The sequence below is a fragment of the Rhinolophus ferrumequinum genome, chromosome 20, assembly GCF_004115265.2.
Source record: "Rhinolophus ferrumequinum isolate MPI-CBG mRhiFer1 chromosome 20, mRhiFer1_v1.p, whole genome shotgun sequence".
NCBI classification, from domain to species: domain Eukaryota; kingdom Metazoa; phylum Chordata; class Mammalia; order Chiroptera; family Rhinolophidae; genus Rhinolophus; species Rhinolophus ferrumequinum.
In genome coordinates, this window is record NC_046303.1 from 46,898,904 (window position 1) to 46,920,726 (window position 21,823).

The 21,823-nt window shown below is 36.5% G+C and overlaps 1 protein-coding gene across 1 annotated transcript in view; it reads right to left on the reverse strand.

Annotated features, from left to right (window-relative positions):
- The window catches only part of FBXL13 (F-box and leucine rich repeat protein 13), a 221,294-nt gene that overhangs the window by 182,981 nt on the left and 16,490 nt on the right, over positions 1-21,823 (reverse strand). The window contains exons 3-7 of the mRNA XM_033088878.1: positions 21,267-21,357; positions 10,441-10,508; positions 9,004-9,158; positions 7,168-7,277; positions 4,920-5,084 (exon numbers count right to left, since the gene is read on the reverse strand). Coding sequence (XP_032944769.1) covers positions 4,920-5,084; positions 7,168-7,277; positions 9,004-9,158; positions 10,441-10,508; positions 21,267-21,357 — 589 coding nt within the window. The remainder of the gene's footprint in view (positions 1-4,919; positions 5,085-7,167; positions 7,278-9,003; positions 9,159-10,440; positions 10,509-21,266; positions 21,358-21,823) is intronic.

Sequence of the window (21,823 nt, forward strand, 5' to 3'; positions counted from 1 at the left end):
AGGGAAATGCAAATCAAAACCACAATAAGATATCATCTCACATCTCTCAGAATGGTTATCATCAATAAGTCAACAAACAACAAGTGTTGGAGAGGATGTGGAGAAAAGGGAACCCTAATGCACTGTTGGTGGGATTGCATGTTGGTGCAACCACTATGGAAAATGGTTTGGAGGTTCCTCAAAAAGTTAAAAATGGAACTACCACATGACCCAGTAATTCCATTTCTGGATATTTATCCAAAGAAAATGAAAACACTAATTTGAAAATATTTATGTATCCCTATGTTCATTGCAGCATTATTTATAGTAGTCAAGATATGGAAGCAACCTAAGTGTCCATCAATAGACAATTGGATGAAGAAGTGGTACATATATACAATGGAATGTTTTTCAGCCATAAAAAAGAATGAAATACTGCCATTTGTCACAATATGGAAGGACCTAGAGGGTATTATGCTAAGTGAAATAAGTCAAACAGAGAGAGACAAATGCCGTACAATTTCACTTATATGTGGAATCTAAAACACAAAATAAATGAACAAACAACACAGAAACAAATTCATAGATACAGAGAATATTTTGATGATTGCCAGATGGGAGGGTGATAGGGAATTGGGTGAAAAGGGGGAAAGAGATTAAGATGTACAAATTGCCAGTTATACACAGTCACAGGGATGTAAAGTACAACATCAGGAATAAAGTCAATAATATTGTAATAACAATGTATGGTGTCAGATGGGTACTAGATTTATCAGGGTAATCACTTCATAAGTTATATAAATGTCTAATCACTATGTTGTGCACCTGAAATTAATATAATATTGTACACCAACTATAATTAAAAAATAAAAAAGTAAACAGAAATTACAGGGATAATAGAACTAGTAGACAAGTACTTTAAAACAGGTATTATAAAAATGTCCAAAGATTTAAAAGAAAATGAACTCAATAAGGAAAGGAGTGGACATCTTTTAAATGAATCAAATAAAACTTTTAGGTAGTGAAAAAATTCCTTGCACAGTTAGAGAGCAAACAGGGTGAGAAGGGCATCGTCCATGGGGAAGGATAAGCTAGTATACAATACTGGACCCTAAGAGGGATAAGGAGGGAACCCCTGTTTAAGAAACCAGGGGCCAAGTGGGATATGGAAAGGGTCATGGGGGTTGGGGAGACAGCATGGGGTAAAGAGCCTACACAGTGTAAGAAGGGTATCCCCAAAGAGGGGAAGCCTACGCGTGCATGGCTGTCAGAGCCCGAGTAGGGGAAGAAGTGTGTCTATGGACACTCGTGCAGGGTGTTTTATCTCAAAGTTAGGAAGGCAAGTACATGGGGGAAAAGCAACTGGCACAGGATGTCAGAGGCTAGGCAGTGTGAGGAGGGCCTCTACAGAAGAGGGTGGTCTGATAAGGGATGTCAAAGCCTAAGTAAGATGAAGAAGGTATCCACAAAGGGAGGGGGCAGGGGCAGCGATGTGACTGGTTCACACGAGGAAGTGAGCCAGTAAGTACATGTATCAAGAATAATGAGAGCTGGGATTCTCTCACTGCTGGACGACATTAAAGATATGGAAAGGGAGAAAACTAGAAATGAGCCATGTGGTGCTAATTTGGTACTGGAAGTGCCAAAATTTAGGTTTGGCACCCATGTGCCATTTAATTTAGGTTTTCAGTATGTAGAGGTCTATAGATATGGAAATAAATGTATATGTGTGTGTGTTATTTACAGCCTCTGGGGGTGTCTACGGAGAAAGCATTAGAGCAGCGCTGCTCCAATGGTAATGAACACAAGTAATGCTCAGATTTGGTTTCCATTATAATTTCCATTAAAAAGGACTGGGGTTGGGGGGGGTGGCAGCCGGATGGCTCAGTTGGTTAGAGCACAAGCTCTTAACAACAAGTTTGCTGGTTCGATTCCCACATGGGCCAGCGAACTGCGCCCTCCACAACTAGACTGGAAACAATGGCTTGAGCTTGCAACTCAGCTGCTGGTGGGCGGCAGGTTGGCTCAGTAGTTAGAGCAAGGTGCTCATAACACCAAGGTCACCAGTTGGAGTCCCACATGGTCCAGTGGGCTGTGCCCTCCACAGCTAGATTGAAAACAATGACTTGACTTGGAGCTGAGCTGCACCCCCCACAACTAGATTGAAAAACAACGACTTGACATCTGGGAAAACACATTGTTCCCCAATATTCCCCAATAAAGAGTAAAAATAAATAAATAAATAAATAAATAAACAAATAAATAAATAAATAAATAAATAAATAAAAGGACTCAGGGAATCTTGAAGAAATAAGTTACCGAGTGGGGCAAGGACAGTACCAGATGAACCTGGGACATCATGCTGTGCTACAAAGTAAGAAAGTGCTCATAGGATGATGGTTGCATGTCAAAAGGACACGGAAGCAACTTGAAAAGACTCCCATTGTCCAAACTGGGACAATTTGAACACCAAAATAAACAGTGATAGCAATGGATTATAATAATGGATTGTAACTCACTGAGTGAAATAGAAAGCTATGAGTCCATGCTGATATAAACAAACTTTTTTTTTGATAAGCAATTTTTTTGATAAGAGTTTGATAAGCAATGGGAATATTTATATAATTTTAAAGTAACTACCTACAAAAAGCATATCAATTATCCTATTTCCCTGAAAATAAGACCTAGCCGGACAATCAGCTCTAAAACATCTTTTGGAGCAAAAATTAATATAAGACCCAGTCTTATTTTACTATAATCTAACACTGGGTCTTATGTAATATAACGTAATATAATATAATGTAATACAATATAATACCAGGTATTATTTAATATAAGACCGGGTATAATATAATATAATATAATATAATATAATATAATACCAGGTCTTATATTAATTTTGGCTCCAAAAAATGCATTAGAGCTGATTGTCTGGCTAGGTCTTATTTTCGGGAAAACACAGTACAAAGGTGGAAATTGAATAGAGGAGAAGCCTGGCAGACGCCACGTGAATTAAGTAACCAAAATGAACATCATCAATTCCTGTGCCACTGATACAATGCAGTGAGAAGACCACAGCATGATGGCTGTGGTATTTCTAAAAAAAAAAATGCATAACCTAAATACATTCTTGAGGAAACATATAATAAGCTTAAACTGAGAGATATTCTACCATGAAACTGGCCTAATCTTCATGTCAAGGTTATGAAAATTAAAGAAAGACTGAGGAACAGTTGTAGACTGAAGGAGACATGACAATCAATTGTGTGTGACTCTGGACCGGATCCTTTTGCATTATTGGGACATTACTAAGACAAGTGAAGAACGCTGAATTGGGCCTGAGGATTTTCAAGGCTGACTGTAAGAGAATGTCCTTGTTTATAGGAAATATACCAATAACATGCAGGGGTGCTGGGGTATCATGTCAGCAGCAACTGACCTTCAACTTGTTCAGGAAAAAAAAGTTCTTTGTACTGCACTTGCAACTTTTATGTAAGTTTGAGATTATTAAAAATAAAAATAAAAATACTGGGTAAAATGTAAATGGCTGTTTAAAGCAAAAATAAGTTACAGGGTTTATAAAGACATAGAAATAAAATGCATGGCAATAGTAGCACAAATCACAGGACAGAGAAAATGAAAGCATACTCTTGTTAGGTTCTTACATTATATGTGACGTGATAGAAAACTATTTGAAGGCAGAAACTGTGATAAGTTGAAAATGAATATTGCAAACCCTAGAGCAGCCACTGATAAAGTAAACAAAGAAACATTATCAGTCAAAGGCATAGGAGTTCAAAGACAAACAACAACAACAATAACAAAACAAAAAAAACAGCTACGTAACTGTAGGAAGGAGAATGATAATGGCTTAGAAAAAGAGCTAAGAATGACATAAAAAGAGAAATAACTATATGACAAAAACAGAGAAATAATTATGGCAAAAGTGATAGATTTTATTACATAAAGCTTTAAATTTTCTCTCATCTAAGCTCCACAGGCAAAACTGGAAGCAAACATCAAGTATGGAGGAAATCTCAAATATATTCCAGGTAAAGGGTTCTTATTACAAATATATAAAGAGCTATTACAAACTAGTAAGAAAATTATAGGAATTCACATTTTAAAAAGAATAAGATATGAGTAGGCAATTTATAAAGAGGAAAGAATGGGCAAAAATATCCTTATCCTAACTTGATGCTAAACATAAAATACAAGATTAGATATAGATCTTATTCCCCAAAATAACTTGAGCTCAATTCTGTACATTTAGAACGGTGGATTTAATACATGGGATTTTATAATGTAAAGCTGCCAGAATAAGATGATATTTTACGACTCTTCCACCATTTATCATGCAGTCCCAAACAGTAGAAATTACTTATCTATCAAAATAGGACAGACTATAACCAGTAGTTGGAATTATGGCTTATTTTTCAGAGATCAGTTCAATGAGTTGTAAGATACAGAGAGATGATTCCTGTTTTTATGAATTCACATTCTAAGGAAAAAAGATAATATGCATACATATTTTAACTAATTAAAAGTTGCAATAAGAGAACTCCATTCACATTCCAGAGTGGAGGCATAACATGAAGATTAAAGGATTAGGAATTAGAGATTAAAAGGTTAAGTGTTTGGGGTATCTAAAATCTGTTGCACCTTAAATGACAACATATGTTTAAAGGAGGAAGGAAGGAAAAACATTCCTTTCATTCTTATTTCCTATAGTTTTAATTTCTTCATTTTTGACTTGTATTTCTCTTACAGTCAGTCATCCAAGTGAATAACCTCCAAAAAAATGAGATAGCTCATAGCTAGTTGTAAAAAAATACATTTCTTCAAAATATGGCTTCCATTGTTGATGTAAGGTTCATAAAACCACTCTTTAAACAAACATTGTGAAAATAACTAGTTATGATATATAAACTCATACGAACCTGCAATACTGCTCTTTCCGGTAACACTGAAATGTCACATTGAGGAATCTCACCTACAAGAAGGACCTCAGACAGACTTTCAGGAGAACTGGATTGCTCTTCGGCAGATCTTTTGAATTTTATCTTGTTTCTCCATTTCATCAACTGAAGTTCATGTTTTAACAGCTGCCATGAAAATAATTTATATTTTCCGTGGAATTTTCATAAGGGTTAAATGAAATGATATATATAAGCACAATGCTTGACATGACAGCAAAAATTAAACATTATTTGTGATTATCATCATCATTACCTAAACTATCATTGCCCAGAACATGTTTAATTCTCCAAACCACAAAAGCATTATAGACCGTTTCCACTGGTTGCCATACAACACCGGTCCAGACAGCTGTAGGTTGAAGGTGTGGCCCAGCCTCCTCTTTTGTAGATGAGGAAGCTGAACCCCACAGAATCAAGGTTCTCGTATGACAGAACTGGTATTCGGGGGCGTGGAAGGGCGGTGGTTGGCATGGAAATAAAAAGGAGAGTCAGAAGGAAAGAATGTGGGGATTTGCCTGATTTATCATTACAGGAAGTCCCCACTTTAACTTTTCATACCCTCCTGAAAGCTGCATAATCAAGGAAAAAGCCCTGAGAATAAAGAAATGTTACACACACACACACACACACACACACACACACACACACCACAATTTTGTTTTAATATATATTATACATATTAGAGCCTAAGGAAGAGCACACGTTGGAGAACCAGAGCACAGAAATGTTCCCTGCTTCTCCTCTCCGCATATACGGGCCATTCCCACTCCACCGAAGTAAATGCAGTATGATTGTGAGGCCACGAAATCACATAGCTAGAAGAAAACATTTTCCCAATGTTTTCTAAACACCCAATTAACTATATAACACACATCCATATTAAAGATGATACTGTTATTTTATATACAGTGTACATTATTGGATATTACTGTATATCAACTACCGCGTGCAAACATGATGCTCAGTATATGGGGATGGTTAAGAGGACAATGCTGTCTGCTCTGAGGAATGTTCAGTTTAAGGGGGGTGACAAAGGGGCAGACTGGTATGTACAGTTACCTATTTCACCATTAGACAATTTATTATCAGACATGGGGGGCTGGGGTGAAAACTTTAACAGTACACAAAGTGGTAGAACACATTGAATGAGCAGGCTTAAAACAGTGGTACCCAAAGTACAACTGTGTATCTAGCAAAGCTGAAAATGTAGTCCACAAAAGCCAAATGCTAGAGGACATCCTGCAAGAACACCAGTTCAGTACCAGTAGATGATAAACTTCTAGGAGCAAGAATTATGCTTAGGCATCTCCGTATCCACCATGGGCTCTAGCACTGTTTCAAGTACTATGTGAGTAATGAATCTTTTCACACTCTCTTGGTCCATGTGTAGTATCATCAGTCTCAATATCTGAACCAGTTTGGAAGGGGAAGCACTGATCCTGCCCTCCACGGGGCAACCACAAAACAAAGGGTTTAATTTCTTCCTATTTTTCTCTTTTCTATTTACCCTGACGTTGTATTTTCAAAGAATATCCAGTGAAACATTACCTACTAAATCCTGTAACTACAAAAATTTCCAGAAGATTTCTATGTCTAATGCCAGTAGTTACTGTGAATACTCTAAAACATTAAATAATAATATGCTAAAAGCTTAAGTAAACTAGAGATATTTTTAAGTTTGGAGGAGTTTGCCTGAGCCCTCTTTCTCAATTGCTTTAATTTCTAGTGGGTGCCTCAGTTAAGAATGAGCCTTTAAATTCAGCTTATTGTAATATTAAGATAATTTATTAAATTGAATGTTGAAAAATAATAAATAACAATTTAATCTTATCTAGAAAAAATCAATTTATTCCATCTTTATCATTTATTTCTCTATTATAATCATATCAAACTTTCGCATCTATTTTAGACACGTATATATACTTGCTTAAACAAAAATCTTAGTATCTTTATCAATAAATTTAGACAAAATGTTAAAAGATTTTCCCTTGATGTTCGTAGTAGAAGTGAAACAAAATTTATTGGGAAATGTTTTGGGTAGCTGAAGTGAAATTTAAATTATTAAGTTAAAAGAACAAGGACCCCATCAAAAGTACATAGTATTCAGGATTTTAGTATTTTCTACGCATAGCATTATATTATCTGAGTCAACCTCAATATAACAGCAAAATTCAGTTTCTAAAAAAATTAAGTTTCCAATATACTTTACCAGTTCATCTTGTCTCTTTTTATACTTTTGTCTTGCTTTTTCCCTCCATTTAATTAGGATGATTATTAGCCTGGCTGAGTAGTATATCTGTTTTATCCGCGATAGTGTAGCTGAAGAAAATTTATTAGATTATATATATTTGAAAATGAAGATGTTCGTATATAGTTGAAGATGTTTCCCAAAAAAAGTATTTAATATTTCATCATGTTTATAGTATGAACCAATGTTGCACCTGATAGTTTTTGTTGGATTTTAATTACATCTGAAATAATTACTTCATAAAGTAGGATAGTACCCCAGAGACTTTATTAACCTGTAAACATCACATTTGCCCTTAGAAATTAAGATGTAATAAAATGTCAAGATATATCATTTCTTTTTTTTTTAACAAGTCTGTTCTTTATAACCAGAATTTCCCAACTTATTCATAGGAATACAATAATGAAAATAGATTGCCCCATATATACATATTTTAACCAGGAGTCCAAAACTCAAATACAAGGGCCAGGCCAGGAAGGAGGATGACTAACGCAAGCCTGGGGACGCCATTAACAGAGGACAGTGGCTTCTTAGCTTCAGCCAATTGCTTCCTCTCAGAAATAAAGGGTCATTCCCCTTATGTTAAAACCTTTGGAGAATCCAGTAGTAGCCAATCAAAAGGAAATGATTCGGGGCCAGCCCGGTAGCTCAGGCGGTTATTGCTCCATGCTCCTAACTCCAAAGACTGCCAGTTCGATTCCCACATGGGCCAGTGGGCTCTCAAACACAAGGTTACCATTCGACTCCCGCAAGGGATGGTGGGCTGCGTCCCCTGCAACTAGCAACGGCAACTGGACCTGGAGCTGAGCTGTGCCCTCCACAACTAAGACTGAAAGAACAACAACTTGAACCTGAACGGCACCCTTCATGGCTAAGATTGAAAGGACAACAACTTGACTTGGAAAAAAGTCCTGGAAATACACACTGTTCCCCAATAAAGTCCTGTTCCCCTTCGCCAATAAAAATCTTTAAAAAAAAAAAAAAAAGGAAATGATTCTCTGAGCTGCAGCAGACATGAGCAAATCAATATCTGATGAGCTGGATAAAATCTAAGCAAACAGCTGGAGTTCTCTATCCCTGCTTCTGAGATCATGTACGTACACTGTCCACTCATTACAACTATCAAGGGTTTAAGTAAAAGAAAACTATTTTTCTTTAAGTTTCTTCATGTATACATTTAATGGAATATTTCTAAAGAATACAGAGCTCTCTAAGAAAAATAGTCAATTTTGGTATCTATCTATAATATACTAGCTCTTTATGATGTAAAAAAGCTGATAATAGACCTCTGTTTATATTTATATTTGTATGTACATCACAAAAAATATATAGGATTTTATTTTAAATATGTCTAGTTTCAAAGAAACAAAAACTCTTAGACACAGACAACAGTTTACTGGTTTCCATAGGGTAAGGAGGAGTGGGGGATGGTAGAAGAGGGTAAAGGAAGTAAAATATATGGTGATGGAGAGAGAACTGACTCTGGGTGGTGAACACACAGTACAATATATCGATGATGTATTACAGAATCGTACACATGAAACCTACATAATTTTAGTAACCAATGTCACCCCAATAAATTTAATTTAAAATATGCCTGATTTCTATTACAATAAAACCTTTTGAGACAAATCTCATTCAATACTTTCAATTAGTGGCTTTACATTTCATGATAATTTTCTAGATGTAAAAATAATAATAAATTCTCTAGTATAAACTATGCTTAACTACTATTAAGTTACTTGATTCTTTGAATACAGGAATATACAAATTAATTGCTACTATGTAAGGATTTACCTTTACGTTTTTCTATTTGACCTTTCACATAAGAGTGCCAATGATGAAATACATATTTTTGAAGTCTGAAATTGTCATATTTCATTGCTCTTTCCATTTTTTCAGCCAGAATGTCATCTTCATATGTGCGAGGTTTTGCTATGTCTTTCCAGGTGCTACAAGCAGGAAATATAGAAAATAACATTTTAACGTTATGGCAAACCATTACTAAATAAATTGAAAGGGAGAAAAAGTAATAAATAGCTCCTTTATCTTCTCAAAAACCACAGCATAGAAATTGTTAAATTATGTTTATTGCTTTATTTCCAGCCAATCCTTGCATTTCCTTTGAGCTTGCACTTCCGTTTTCTACATTTCGAAAGCCCAGAAAATTCTTAAATCCAAAAATTTTTTCATACCTAGTTAGAGGCAAAACTAGACCTGACTTAAACTAATTGTGAATCAAAAGCTGTCTGGGGGCCGGCCCAGTGGCTCAGGCAGTTAGAGCTCCATGCTCCTAACTCTGAAGGCTACCGGTTCGATTCCCACATGGGCCAGTGGGCTCTCAACCACAAGGTTGCCAGTTCAATTCCTCGAGTCCCGCAAGGGATGGTGGGCTCCACCCCCTGCAACTAAGATTGAACACGGCACCTTGAGCTGAGCTGCCACTGAGCTCCTGGATGGCTCAGTTGGTTGGAGCATGGCCTCTCAACCACAAGGTTGCCAGTTCGATTCCTCGATTCCTGCAAGGGATGGTGGGCTGTGCCCCCTGCAACTAGCAACGGCAACTGGACCTGGAGCTGAGCTGCGCCCTCCACAACTAAGACTGAAAGGACAACTTGAAGTGAACGGCACCCTCCATAACTAAGATTGAAAAGGACAACAACTTGACTTGGAAAAAAGGCCTGGAAGTGCACACTATTCCCCAATAAAGTCCTGCTCCCCTTCCCCCACCCCAAAAAAAGCTTTCTGGATCTGACACATGGCTATTTATAGTCTTTCTTCATTTCACTTAGTAAGAACACACACACACACACTCATATGTATATATGTGTGCATATATGCTCAAATATGTTTGGTTCCAGTGTGCCACCCCAGACACTACTAAAGATGTTATATAATACACAGAATGTACAGAGTATCTTTCTAAAATTAAAAAAAAAAATCTAAATTCCAAAGCATATCTGACTCTAAGGTTTTCAGATAAGGGAATTATAGACCTATATTTTCAATTTTGAAGTTTTATTTAAAAAATTAAAGACAAAGTAATACCTTGCAGAAATAAAGAACATATTTTAACCAAGTAAAAGCCAATTAAATATTAATAAATAATTAGGTGGTGACATGATTAAATAGATAAAATCAGTACAAATAGTCAAAAGTGAGTTTTGTCATATGGAGACTATCAAGAATAAGAACACAAAGAGGAAGAAATAGTTATAAAAATCACTTTCTTACCAAAAGTGGGTTTTTATTAAATGTCCGGTATAAAAAGTACATGCTTTTATCATCAATTCTGAAGTCATCTAAAATAAATAAATAAATGAAATAAACGTTAGAAATAAATGCATTACACAGGCCACCTCTGGGAGTACACAGGAAAATGAGAGAAATGGTTGCGTCTGGGGAGCATTACTGAGCAGTAGGGAGACGGGGAGAGACTAGAAGACCTACACACCATTTATATATTTTGAAATTTTATTGTGTATTCCTAGTACCTTTTTTTTTTAAGTTACAATCACAGCTTAAAAACTTCCCATTATATTGCACCTATTTTACAGCACTTTAAGGTAAGGACTATGGCATTATTATTGTCAGCTATATTGATAGGCGTATAGAGTTGTAGACTGCTGGTCACTGCGTCACTATTAAACTGGAAGATTTTGCCTTCTCACGAGTATAAAATGAGATTTTTCTTTTCAAAAAAAGCATACAGGAATGCCTCAGTTATGAAGCAGAAATAGAAAAACCACATAAAAGTCTCAACGGGAATATGCTGAAAACGATGCAAATTTATCACTTGCAGGTAGGTATTCACGATAATATACATTAACACGTGAGAATAGTGGACAATTGCTAAAACTGTCTGTATCTTCTGTCCTTTCTTTAATATTATATTGACACATTTATTATGTGTACATAGCTACTGTAAAGTACTAATGGTGTATGGTTTTTCTTTTGTTATTGTCAACCTCCTTACCATATAAATACACAAAAATGTGGTCACATCTATTTGACACAGAGATAAGTTTGGTACAAATCTATACCAACTGCCCAGAATTCTGAGTTCTACTTTTCTAAGGCAACCATATTTCACCTTTGCACATTGCTATAAATGCTGTGTTAATAAATACAGCAAACACATGTTAATCATTGATTTATTTTAGGCATACAACAAAGACCTTTGCGTCCTCTGATATTCTGCTTCATGTTTAATGACATTTGGAAATCCTCACTTTTGATGGGAATTACATACAGTTTATACTTGTGGTGAAGGGGAATATAAATCATTGAAGTCATTCTTTACTAAATTCTGATTTTAGGAAGGAAAGGAATCCAGATGAGTGAAGTTTTGGAGATACCATAGCAGGGAAAATAAAACCAATTTGAAGTACCTAAAATATATAAATCATGACATTTCATCCCAAAAATCTTTTAGTATCTATCTCTAAGCACATTTTCTTCGCAACTACAATTCTATTATCCTACCTTAGATGATTCATAATAATTGTTTAACATCATGTAATACCCACTTCATATCCAAATTTCTGGAACTGTTTCCCCCAAATGTCTTATACAGTTAGTTTGCTCAAACTAGGACATAAACAAGGGCATATATTTGCATGGACAATTCAGTTTATGTGAGGAATTTTCCACCTTTGTTTATTAACCATTTCTGTATTTTTCACACTTAATGACTATAAGGGGCAAGATGGTCCCAGCCTAAATCTGATGAATTCAGTTAACTGAGCATCTGTAATGAATTTTTTAAAAAAGGTTCTAGAAGTCAATTTTGATGTTTTTGTTTTGAATTTGTTTTAACAAGAAGGAGGAGTTTTCTTCTATCTGAAAGAATGACTAGGACAAGGGGAAGAGAGTTGCATGGCATTTCTCGGCGCCACGGACTGGGGCTCTGGGCCTTAAGGACACTGCAGGCAAAATGTGGAAGTGTTCTCCCATGAAGCACATATTACAACATGTGTAACACAAAGTAAGGAAAGGCATTTCCCGGGCTTCCATACAGCACACACAGCACAGGACCATCAAATGTCACATGACCGTGAATTTTAAAAATTTGAAATGTGAAAAGAATGTTACAAAAATCTAGCATTATGGGACCGGCCCAGTGGCTCAGGTGGTTGGAGCTCCGTGCTCCTAACTCCGAAGGCTGCCGGTTCGATTCCCACATGGGCCGGTGAGCTCTCAACCACAAGGTTGCCGGTTCAACTCCTTGAGTCCCGCAAGGGATGGTGGGCATTGCCCCCTGCAACTAAGATTGAACACGGCACCTTGAGCTGAGCTGCCACTGAGCTCCTGGATACCTCAGTTGGTTGGAGCGTGTCCTCTCAACCACAAGGTTGCCGGTTTGACTCCTGCAAGGGATGGTGGGCTGTGCCCCCTGCAACTAGCAACGGCAACTGGACCTGGAGCTGAGCTGCGCCCTCCACAACTAAGACTGAAAGGACAACAACTTGAAGCTGACCCGCACCCTCCACAACTAAGATTGAAAGGACAACAACTTGACTTAGAAAAAAGTCCTGGAAGTACACACTGTTCCCCAATAAAGTCCTGTTCCCCTTCCCCAATAAAATCTTAAAAAAAAAAATCTAGCATTATGATGAATTTTGAAATAATACAATCCCTCAAATTAAAATTTTATTAATAAGTACTTCATTTATTGCAAAGCTGGTGGCAAAATAAATGGAAAGGTTTAAGTTCTTGTCATACAGTGGTCCTATTTTGGCAGGTAAACAAATATGGCTTTAGTCTTGAAGTGCAAGTTTGATTAATAGAAGCCTTCAGAAAAGTATCTCTGTCAAACAGCGTGACCACAGGGTATGGTGTGAGTAGAGAAAGGAGTCCAGAAAAAGGAGCGCTATTTTGGCATCTTAAGGATTTGTGGGTGAAGAAGCCTGGGGCGCCACCTCAGACACAGAAGCTCTCAGGAAGGCAAAGGCAAGGTGCTGCTAAGCTCCACCTTCAATTGGCTTCTCGGCTTTGGGACAGAGACATTAAGTGGAATTCTTGAATTCACATGGGGCAGCTTTGGGATTCCCAGAAACAACTGATTGGAATTTTAAGGGGAAACCAATCTCCTATATTATGAAGTTAGGGGCTGGGGCAGTGAAATTTGGAATGTTACTATCAGCTTGTTCTACTCATATCGCAGGTTGGTGAGACCTGGGGAAATTTTGTAATAAATGAAAAGATAGTGAAATACAACTAGAAATCATTAATGTTAACTTACAAGAAGATACTGAATATATGGCTCTTTAACAATAATTTGTTCCATTAATTTTTAACTTTGTAAGCTACTGTGCATTTATTATACATAAGAAAATGGATGCATTTAAGTAATACCTACAAAAAAAAAGTTTACTTCTATAATATTTGAGGTATGTCGTATAATATTAGGAATCTGGTAAGACTCAAACAAAAAACAAATGTGAATCATTAACTTCATGTTGTAATTTTGGGGATTTAGCATGTTATAACAATTTTTCTTTTGGTGGGCAACTCCTTTTTTTGCTCGGTTAAGCCTTGAATAAAGAAATTTTATATTAAAGTGTTTTATAGTAAATTGTTTATATTAAATCTCACTATATTTTAAAATACCATGACTTTACTTCATTCACGAGCTTCATTAATAACCCACATAGTATCATTCTAGAATGTTAGCAAAAAAAGTATGAAGTGTGCTCTAAACTGAATGTGTCCCCAAAATTCTTACGTTGAAACCTAATCCCCATTGTGATGGTGTTTGGAGGTGGAGTCTTTTGGAGGTGATTAGGACATGAGGGTGGAGCCCTCAGGAATGGGATTCGTGCCCTTACAACAGGGACCCCAGAGAGCTCCCTTGCCCCTTCTGCCATATGAGATCAAAGCAAGGAGATGGCAGTTTATGAACCAGGAAGGGTTACCATGCAAAAGGTCCAGCTGCTCGCCACACGAAAGCCAAAACTAGAGAGGTAAGGTTGGTGGAAAGAACAGCAGGTTTTATTCCAAAATGCCAGCATTAAAAGAAGACAGTGGACTCCCTGTCACAATGACTGCCTTCCTGCTCTTATACCGCCAATGGTTTTATAGACATGCCAGGAGAAGCAGAACAAAGCAAGGAGAAGCTGGCCAGGCAACTTCGGGAAAAGGCGCTTCCTAGAGGCTATTCTGATCCAGGGTCAGGAATGAATCCCATACAGCTGCAAAAATCCCATTCCAAGTTACCTGGTGGTGTGCACACTGGTCCAAAGTAAACAGAAACATTGAAAACTGGCATGCATAATAAATGCACGGTAAACAGAGTTATCAAGTTTTGGGGGAAAGAGAGGGAAGCAAAAAAAAAGGAAGAAAAAAAAAAACTTTCAAAAAGTCCCAAGCCAAACCATTGTCAAATCAAATTACATTGGAGGTTTAAATTTCACAAATAGAAGATACAGGGTCACCGTTAGGGAAAAAGCCTCTCACCAGACACCAGATTTTCCCACACCTTGATCTTGGACTTCCCAGCCTACACAACTCTAAGAAGTAAATGTGTGTTGTTTATAACCACCCAGTCTATGGTATTTTCATTATAACATCCTGAACAGACTAAGACAGGGCTTAGGAATACATATTCTAATGCATAGTCTAATTTAAATCCCTCCAAAATCTGAACTTTTTTCATAGGCTGAAAAATTTACTAGTAATATATCACAACAATAATAAAAAGAAACCATGCCTTTAATTCAGAAGTGAGCTGTCTGTAACATGCAGTACCATGGCATGATAAAAAGGATTAGAGTTTCCACTGTGAGTTATTTTCTTTTTTTTTGATCTTCTGCAAATTACTTAAAGACTTTAATGCCAAACAGGCTTTTGTGCATGGAAACACTGCTATTTATATTTTAGTGCTCTATTTAAGAAACACATATTTAAATAAATGCAACTTTGAAAAATTAATATTTCTTAAATACGTATATGTTTATTACAAACTTTATTAAATAAAGTCCCCGAAAAACATTTAAATTAAAAACTTACAAAGATGTTCTTTAGATGTTCAACTCCCAAATGCCACACATAGCAGAGAAACATACATAAATGCCATATCGTTAACTAGTAGTATTACATACTTTACATTTAAACTTATCCTAAAGTAAACAGCATGAATCTAAATCACATCTTCATTATTTCTACACTTCATTACTTTTATTCCTTCCAGGTTACAGTAACAGCTATTTTGATGCGTTCTCGGGACACGGCAATCTACCCAATCTCAAAAATAAAATGAATACTTTTGCAAACCAGCAAGGATATTGGGTGTGGTTATGGACCAATTGATTCTTGTTTGGGGCATAGGATCTGTCTGCCTCTCCCAATGATTAAAACCCCAGCCACTGGGGTCATAAGTTTCCTTTCCACAGTTAAACTTTGTTACATCAGTAAGACCTTTTAAGTCCACATTTTTCATTTAGATTTTAGGGTTTTGTTACACAATGCTCCCTGTGACACCATTATTTTATTTAATTTTTTCTCTTCCATTGAATCTTTTTTTTTTTCAATTACAGTTGACATTCAATATTATTTTATATTAGTTTCAGTTGTACAGCATAGTGGTTAGACAATTATATAATTTGTGAAGTGACCCCCACCCCCCCATTAGTCTGGTACCTACCTGGCACTGTACATGTTTATTACACCCTATGCTGTACTTTACATCTCCATGACTATTCTGTAACTACCAATTTGTATTTCTTAATCTCTTCACCTTTTTCACTCACCCCCTTTCCATCTGGCAACCATCAAAATGTTCTCTGTATCTATGGGTCTGTTTCTGTTTTGTTTGTTCATTTATTTTGTTCTTTAGATCCCACATATAAGTGAAATCATATTTGCTTTTCTCTGTCTGACTTATTTCACGGAGCGCAATATCCTCTAGGTCCATCCATGTTGTCAGAAGTGGTAAGATTTCATTCTTTTTTATGGCCGAGTAATATTCCATTTTATATGTGTGTGTGTGTGTGTGTGTGTGTGTGTGTGTGTGTGTATAAAATTTATATATCCCATTATATACATATATATATTTAACATATATATATATATATATATATATATATATAAAGAAGTGAAATATATATATCTATCTCACTTCTTTACCCATTTGCCCACAAATGGACACTTAAGTTGCTTCCATTATAAATAATGCTGCAATGAACATAGGAGTGAATATGTTTTTACAAATTAGTGTTTTCATTTCCTTCGGATAAATATCCAGAAGCAGAATTGCTGGGTCATAAAGTAGTTCTATTTTTAATTTTTTGAGGAAACGCCAAACTGTTTTTCATAGTGGCTGCACCAATTTGCAATCCCACCAGCAGTGTGTGAGGGATCCCTTTCCTCCACATCCTCTCCAACACTGTTGTTTGTTAATTTATTGATGATGGCCATTCTGACAGGTGGGAGGCGATATCTCATTGTGGTTTTGATTTTCATTTCCCTGATGATTAGTGATGTTTAGCCTTTCATATGTCCTCTTTCGAGAAACATCTATTCAGGTCCTCTGCTCATTTTTCAATTGGATTATTTGTTTCTTTGGTGCTGATTTGTATGAGTTCTTTATAAATTTTAGATATTAACCCCTTATTGAATGTATCATTGGCGAATATCTTCTCCCATTCAGTAGGGAGTCTTTTCATTTTTGTTGATGGTTTCCTTCACTGTGCAAAAACTTTTTAGTTTGACGTAGTGCCATTTGTTTATTTTTTCTTTTGTTTCCCTTGCCCAAAGGGATGTATCAGAAAAAAACACTACTAACAATAATGTCACAGAGTTTACTACCTATGTTTTCTCCTAGGAGTTTTGTCATTTCAGGTCTTATAGTTAAGTCTTTAATCCATTTTGGATTTATTCTTTTATATGGTGTAAGAAGGTGGTCTAGTTTCATTTTCTTGCATGTATTTGGCCAGTTTTCCCAACAACATTTATTAAATAGACTGTATTTACCCCACTGCATACATATTCTTGCCTCCTTTGTCATAGATTAAATAACCAATAGACGTGGGTTTATTTCTGGGCTCTCTAGACATTGTTCTATGTGTCTGTTTTTATGCCAGTACCATATTATTTTGATTACTATAGCCTTGTAGTATAGTTTGATATCAGGCAGCATGATACCTCCAACTTTATTCTTCTTTCTCAAGATTGCTGTGCCTATTCGGGGTCTTTTGTGGTTCCGTATATATTTTAGGATAATTTGTTCTAGTTCTGTAAAAAATGCCATTGGTATTTCGATAGAGATTGCACTGAATCTACAGATTGCTTTGGGTAGCATGGACATTTTAACAATATTAATTCTTCCTACCCATGAGCATGGTATTTTGTGATAGCATTATTGTAAAAGTTGTATAAGGCAGTGATCTCTTAGACATATTGAGTGAGAAAAACAAGAAGCAGAAGACTACATGTAGTCTGCTACTTCTGTGTAAGCAGTCAGAAAAGAGGAGAATGCAGTATATTTGCTCATATTTTTCAAAAAGGAACAACGGGGGGCATCCCAGTTTCAGGTATCCCCTTTTGCAAGAGAGCTGTACTTTGCTTTTCTACCTCAAAAAATAAAAATACAGAGAGAAAGAAAAGAAACGATGGAAGAAGACAAACTAAAAATTAGTAAAATTGGTTACCTATAGAAAGAGGTGGAATAGGGAGGCTGAACAGGTAAGAATGCAAGCAATACTTCTCTGAATACTCCTCATTTTATTCTTTAATTTTGCTGCCATGTAATGTTGTATATAATTGAAAGAGCATAATTATACCAAAGAGGAAAAAAGAGTGACCATCAACACACAAAAAAATAATTTATTTAGGTAACAAAAAAATGTATTCTTTTTTACTGAAAATACCTGGTAGGATATATACATCTTAAAGGCAAAAAGAATTGCATAAATTTTCCTAAACTGCATTCAGTAATTTTATTTTTAGTGGGCTTGTGGTTTGTTATTCCGAAACCATTATACTTGTCTGGTAGAATAAAACTAATAAGCAATTACGGTAATGTCTATAGGAATGAAGATTTATTACAAGTGGGTCAAGCAGACCATGGGTGCCTCCTGATGAGATGCACTAGGGAGAATACGACCACACCTGGGCAGCATGCTTGTCAGCAAGAGGGAAAAAAAGAACCTGAATTTTAAGTTTGTAGGTCTAACTACAAACTTGCAGAAAATACAAGAAACAGAACAAATGAAAGGAAACAAGGAGAATATGGACCATTTTGCATGACAGATGACCTGTTTTCTTCAATAAATAAGTGATAAGAAAAAACAATAAGAAAGGAGAACTACTGAAGATTACAAGAGACATTAGATATATAACACCCAACTCAATATGTAGATCCTATATGGATTTTGACTGAGAGCCAAAAGGCAGTTTTGAGACAATTTGGGAAACCTGAATATGAACTGAATATAGAATTTACATATCTGAGTATAATCAGCAGTAGGTTATATTCAGGAATTATTGCTAACTTCATTGTGTATGCAATGGCACTGCGGTATGTTCTCTAAATATGGCATTTCCTGTTAGAGATGCACACTGAAGTACTTATTGGGAAAATAGTACAATTCCTGGAATTTGCTTTCTAATACTCCAGCAAAAAAGGGAAAGGGGAGAATAAGTAACAAAACTGACAAAATGCTGATCGTTGTTGAAGCTGGCTGATGGGGGATCTTTAACGCATTCGCTCTACTTCTGGGTTATGTTTACATTTTTCCATAATAAAAGGACTTTTTGAATGTTATAGATGCCTTTTCTTCTTGTAATTAGTAGGCCCGTCTGGAGATTTAATTTCCTAAGAAATGAGAATCAGGTCTGTGAAGTTAGTTTCCTTCTTAAAATGGTTGATTCTTTCATCTTGGAACACACAGTTAAACTATCTACAGTTATGAGAACAGTTCCTATTTTTTCTGTAACTATTTGATTTACGGTTTCCTGTGCTAAATCTTCTCTGTTTGTGTATACAGAAACAAATATGTATATTTATAAATAGGCACACACAGGCAGTCTTGCTGTGCAGGACTATGTAGTGTGAGACCATAAAAGTAACTGCACGCTGAAATCATGCAAAGCAATCTTAATAATCAACAGGGAAAATTACAATTGTTTGTGGCCTTTAAAATGTTTTGTCAAAACATTAAAAACTCTCTTTTTGGCAGTTATAGCTGTAAAGAAAAGAAAAAAGTACAAAAAGCAAAGCTAATATTTATTTAGTATAGGTAATTTAAAATATTAGAAATTGCAAATTAGTGTCTTTTCCCTTTGTAAAAAAGAACAAAACCCAACTTTTCATTTTTCTCTGAGGGTGAAGGAGAAATGAATTAATATATACCGAACTTAGGCTGAGCCATCTAACTAAGCAACCCTAGGCATCTGGAGATTTACATTTTGCAAAGTCACACCTAGTTTCTATTTTTCCTAACTTACGAAATGGACATCTTTTCCACGCTTGGTGAATCGTCATGCTCCTTTTCTAAGTGAGAATCAGCTGCCAACATTTTATCCTTTGCGCTTTCACGTGAAATATTTCTGAAAATTCCTTGCCTAATAAATCTTTACGCTTGAAGTAGCTACAGTGTCTCTTGGAATTCTGTGCATTTAAAAAAAACACTCTATAGGCTTTTAGCTAGATGTTGGAGACGTTCTGATGGCATTTTGTAAGATTGCTTTCAAAACATTGACAATGGTTTACCCTTCTAGATCAGTGGTGTTTAACAATTTTAGTATCTTATAGCAATGGTTGTCAAGCTTTTTTCAAGTGACATTATGCTCAAAGCAGAAGACTCTAGCATGTAAGCGATGAGGATGGGGGACCTAGCACCCCATCCCCTGGGTCCTCCCTCAGCTCCTGAGGTGGGCCCCAAATATGTCCAGGAACTTGGTTTGCAGATATGTGCACTCTATAGCAGATCAAAGGTCTGTGGTTGATAAAGTCATTAAGACACCCACACCCCAACAAAAATCAGATATGTGTATTCTTCCCAGTGTATTGGTGCCTGAGAATCATCCCAGGCTTGGCAGACATACCCTGTCCTAACACTGACTAGGATCCAGTGTTACTCTCCACCCGTCCTTCTAAACAATGCTTCAGATTGTTCCTGGTTGTCATCACTCACCTTGACTGTGGCTTTGGTTCCACTTTCTAACGCCCAACCTTACCAGCAAATCCCCAGCCCCGCCTGCTCCTACGGAGACATCATCCTGGAATCTGCAGGCATCACACATGGTCCTACACACGTCTAATTTGTGTCAGTATTTCTCTCCCCAAATGCCTTTTGCTATTTAAGCTTCTCTTAGATACAGTCTTTGTTCTCAAAGCCTCCATGTCCTGAATGACTTCTTTGCCCTCTTTACAGGATCAAAACCAGCTGTTGGAGCTGGTTGTTCCTTTCATTAATGATCGGTCTGGCTTTTAACTTAGAACTCATTAATGTTTTGGCCATATTGTCACGAGCATAATTCCTGGGCAGATGGCAAAGAGAATGAAAGGGGGTGGAACACAGAACAAAGTAGATTAGAAAGCAAAGAAGGAAAAAAAAAGAAAGAAAGCAAAGGAAATACCCTCTTGTAAAGCTTTCCATAATGCTATTTTTATCATTATAAAGATGCAAGAGAGGAGGGAAGGGAGAAAGGGGGAAGGGGAAATTTGAATATAAAGATTTTATTAGAAAGAGGAAGAATACAGTAAAAAAAAAAAAAGAAAGAAGAAAAGAAAAGAGAAGAGAAGAAAAGAAAAAAGAAAAGAAAAGAAAAGAAAAAAGAAAAGAAAAGAAAAGAAAAGAAAAGGGAAGAATAAATGCTTGTCTAAATGCTTCTTGGAAATTTGGGGTCGCGGGGTGGTTACCATGAATGGGGTGTGTGTGTGTGTGTGTGTGTGTGTGTGTGTGTGTGTGTGTGATGTTCCATCACTTTTCTGAGTGCCCTCAATTGCAAAATCAGTCTGATCTCATCCCGTTCATAAAACCCTAAAGTCTGTTTGAGAACTTCCTTCAAAACTTAAGATGTACTATATTTTAGAATGCTTGATTACTAATACTTACCAGCTGATCATCCAGTCCAAAAAGTTGTTCCAAGTAAGTTTCAGATAATCTCCGAATTTTTGGTTTCATTGATGGATCAATGCACATATCCCTGTAATAAAATCATAAAACACAGTCAGAAATTAATTTCATTCCATAGTAGTTAGTTCCATAATTAAATCAGTGGTTCTTTGGGTGGAGTATAAGGGAGGGGAAGGATGAGACACATTCCTTTGGGAAAAGCATATCAGAATCACTGGGAGGGCTTTTTCAAACTAGCCCCCCTCAAGATTTTGCTGAGCTCCCAAAGAGGGCATGCCTCCCTTTCCTCATCTCCAACTTGAAATAAACTGCCCCGTGAGCCCATAGGATATTTAGTATCAGTGAGAGTGCCCAATACGAGGTCTGACAATGAAGTCTGAGAACTCGTCCTAGGAAAAGTACTACATACCTCTTTGCTGAATATCACTAAGGTCACCTTCGAAGTTCTCCCCTTGGGAAGCTACGCACTGACGCCAGTGCCTAGTCCTCCCTTCAAAGCAGTTTTGGAACTCTTTTTCTGGAATGGCCATCAGAGC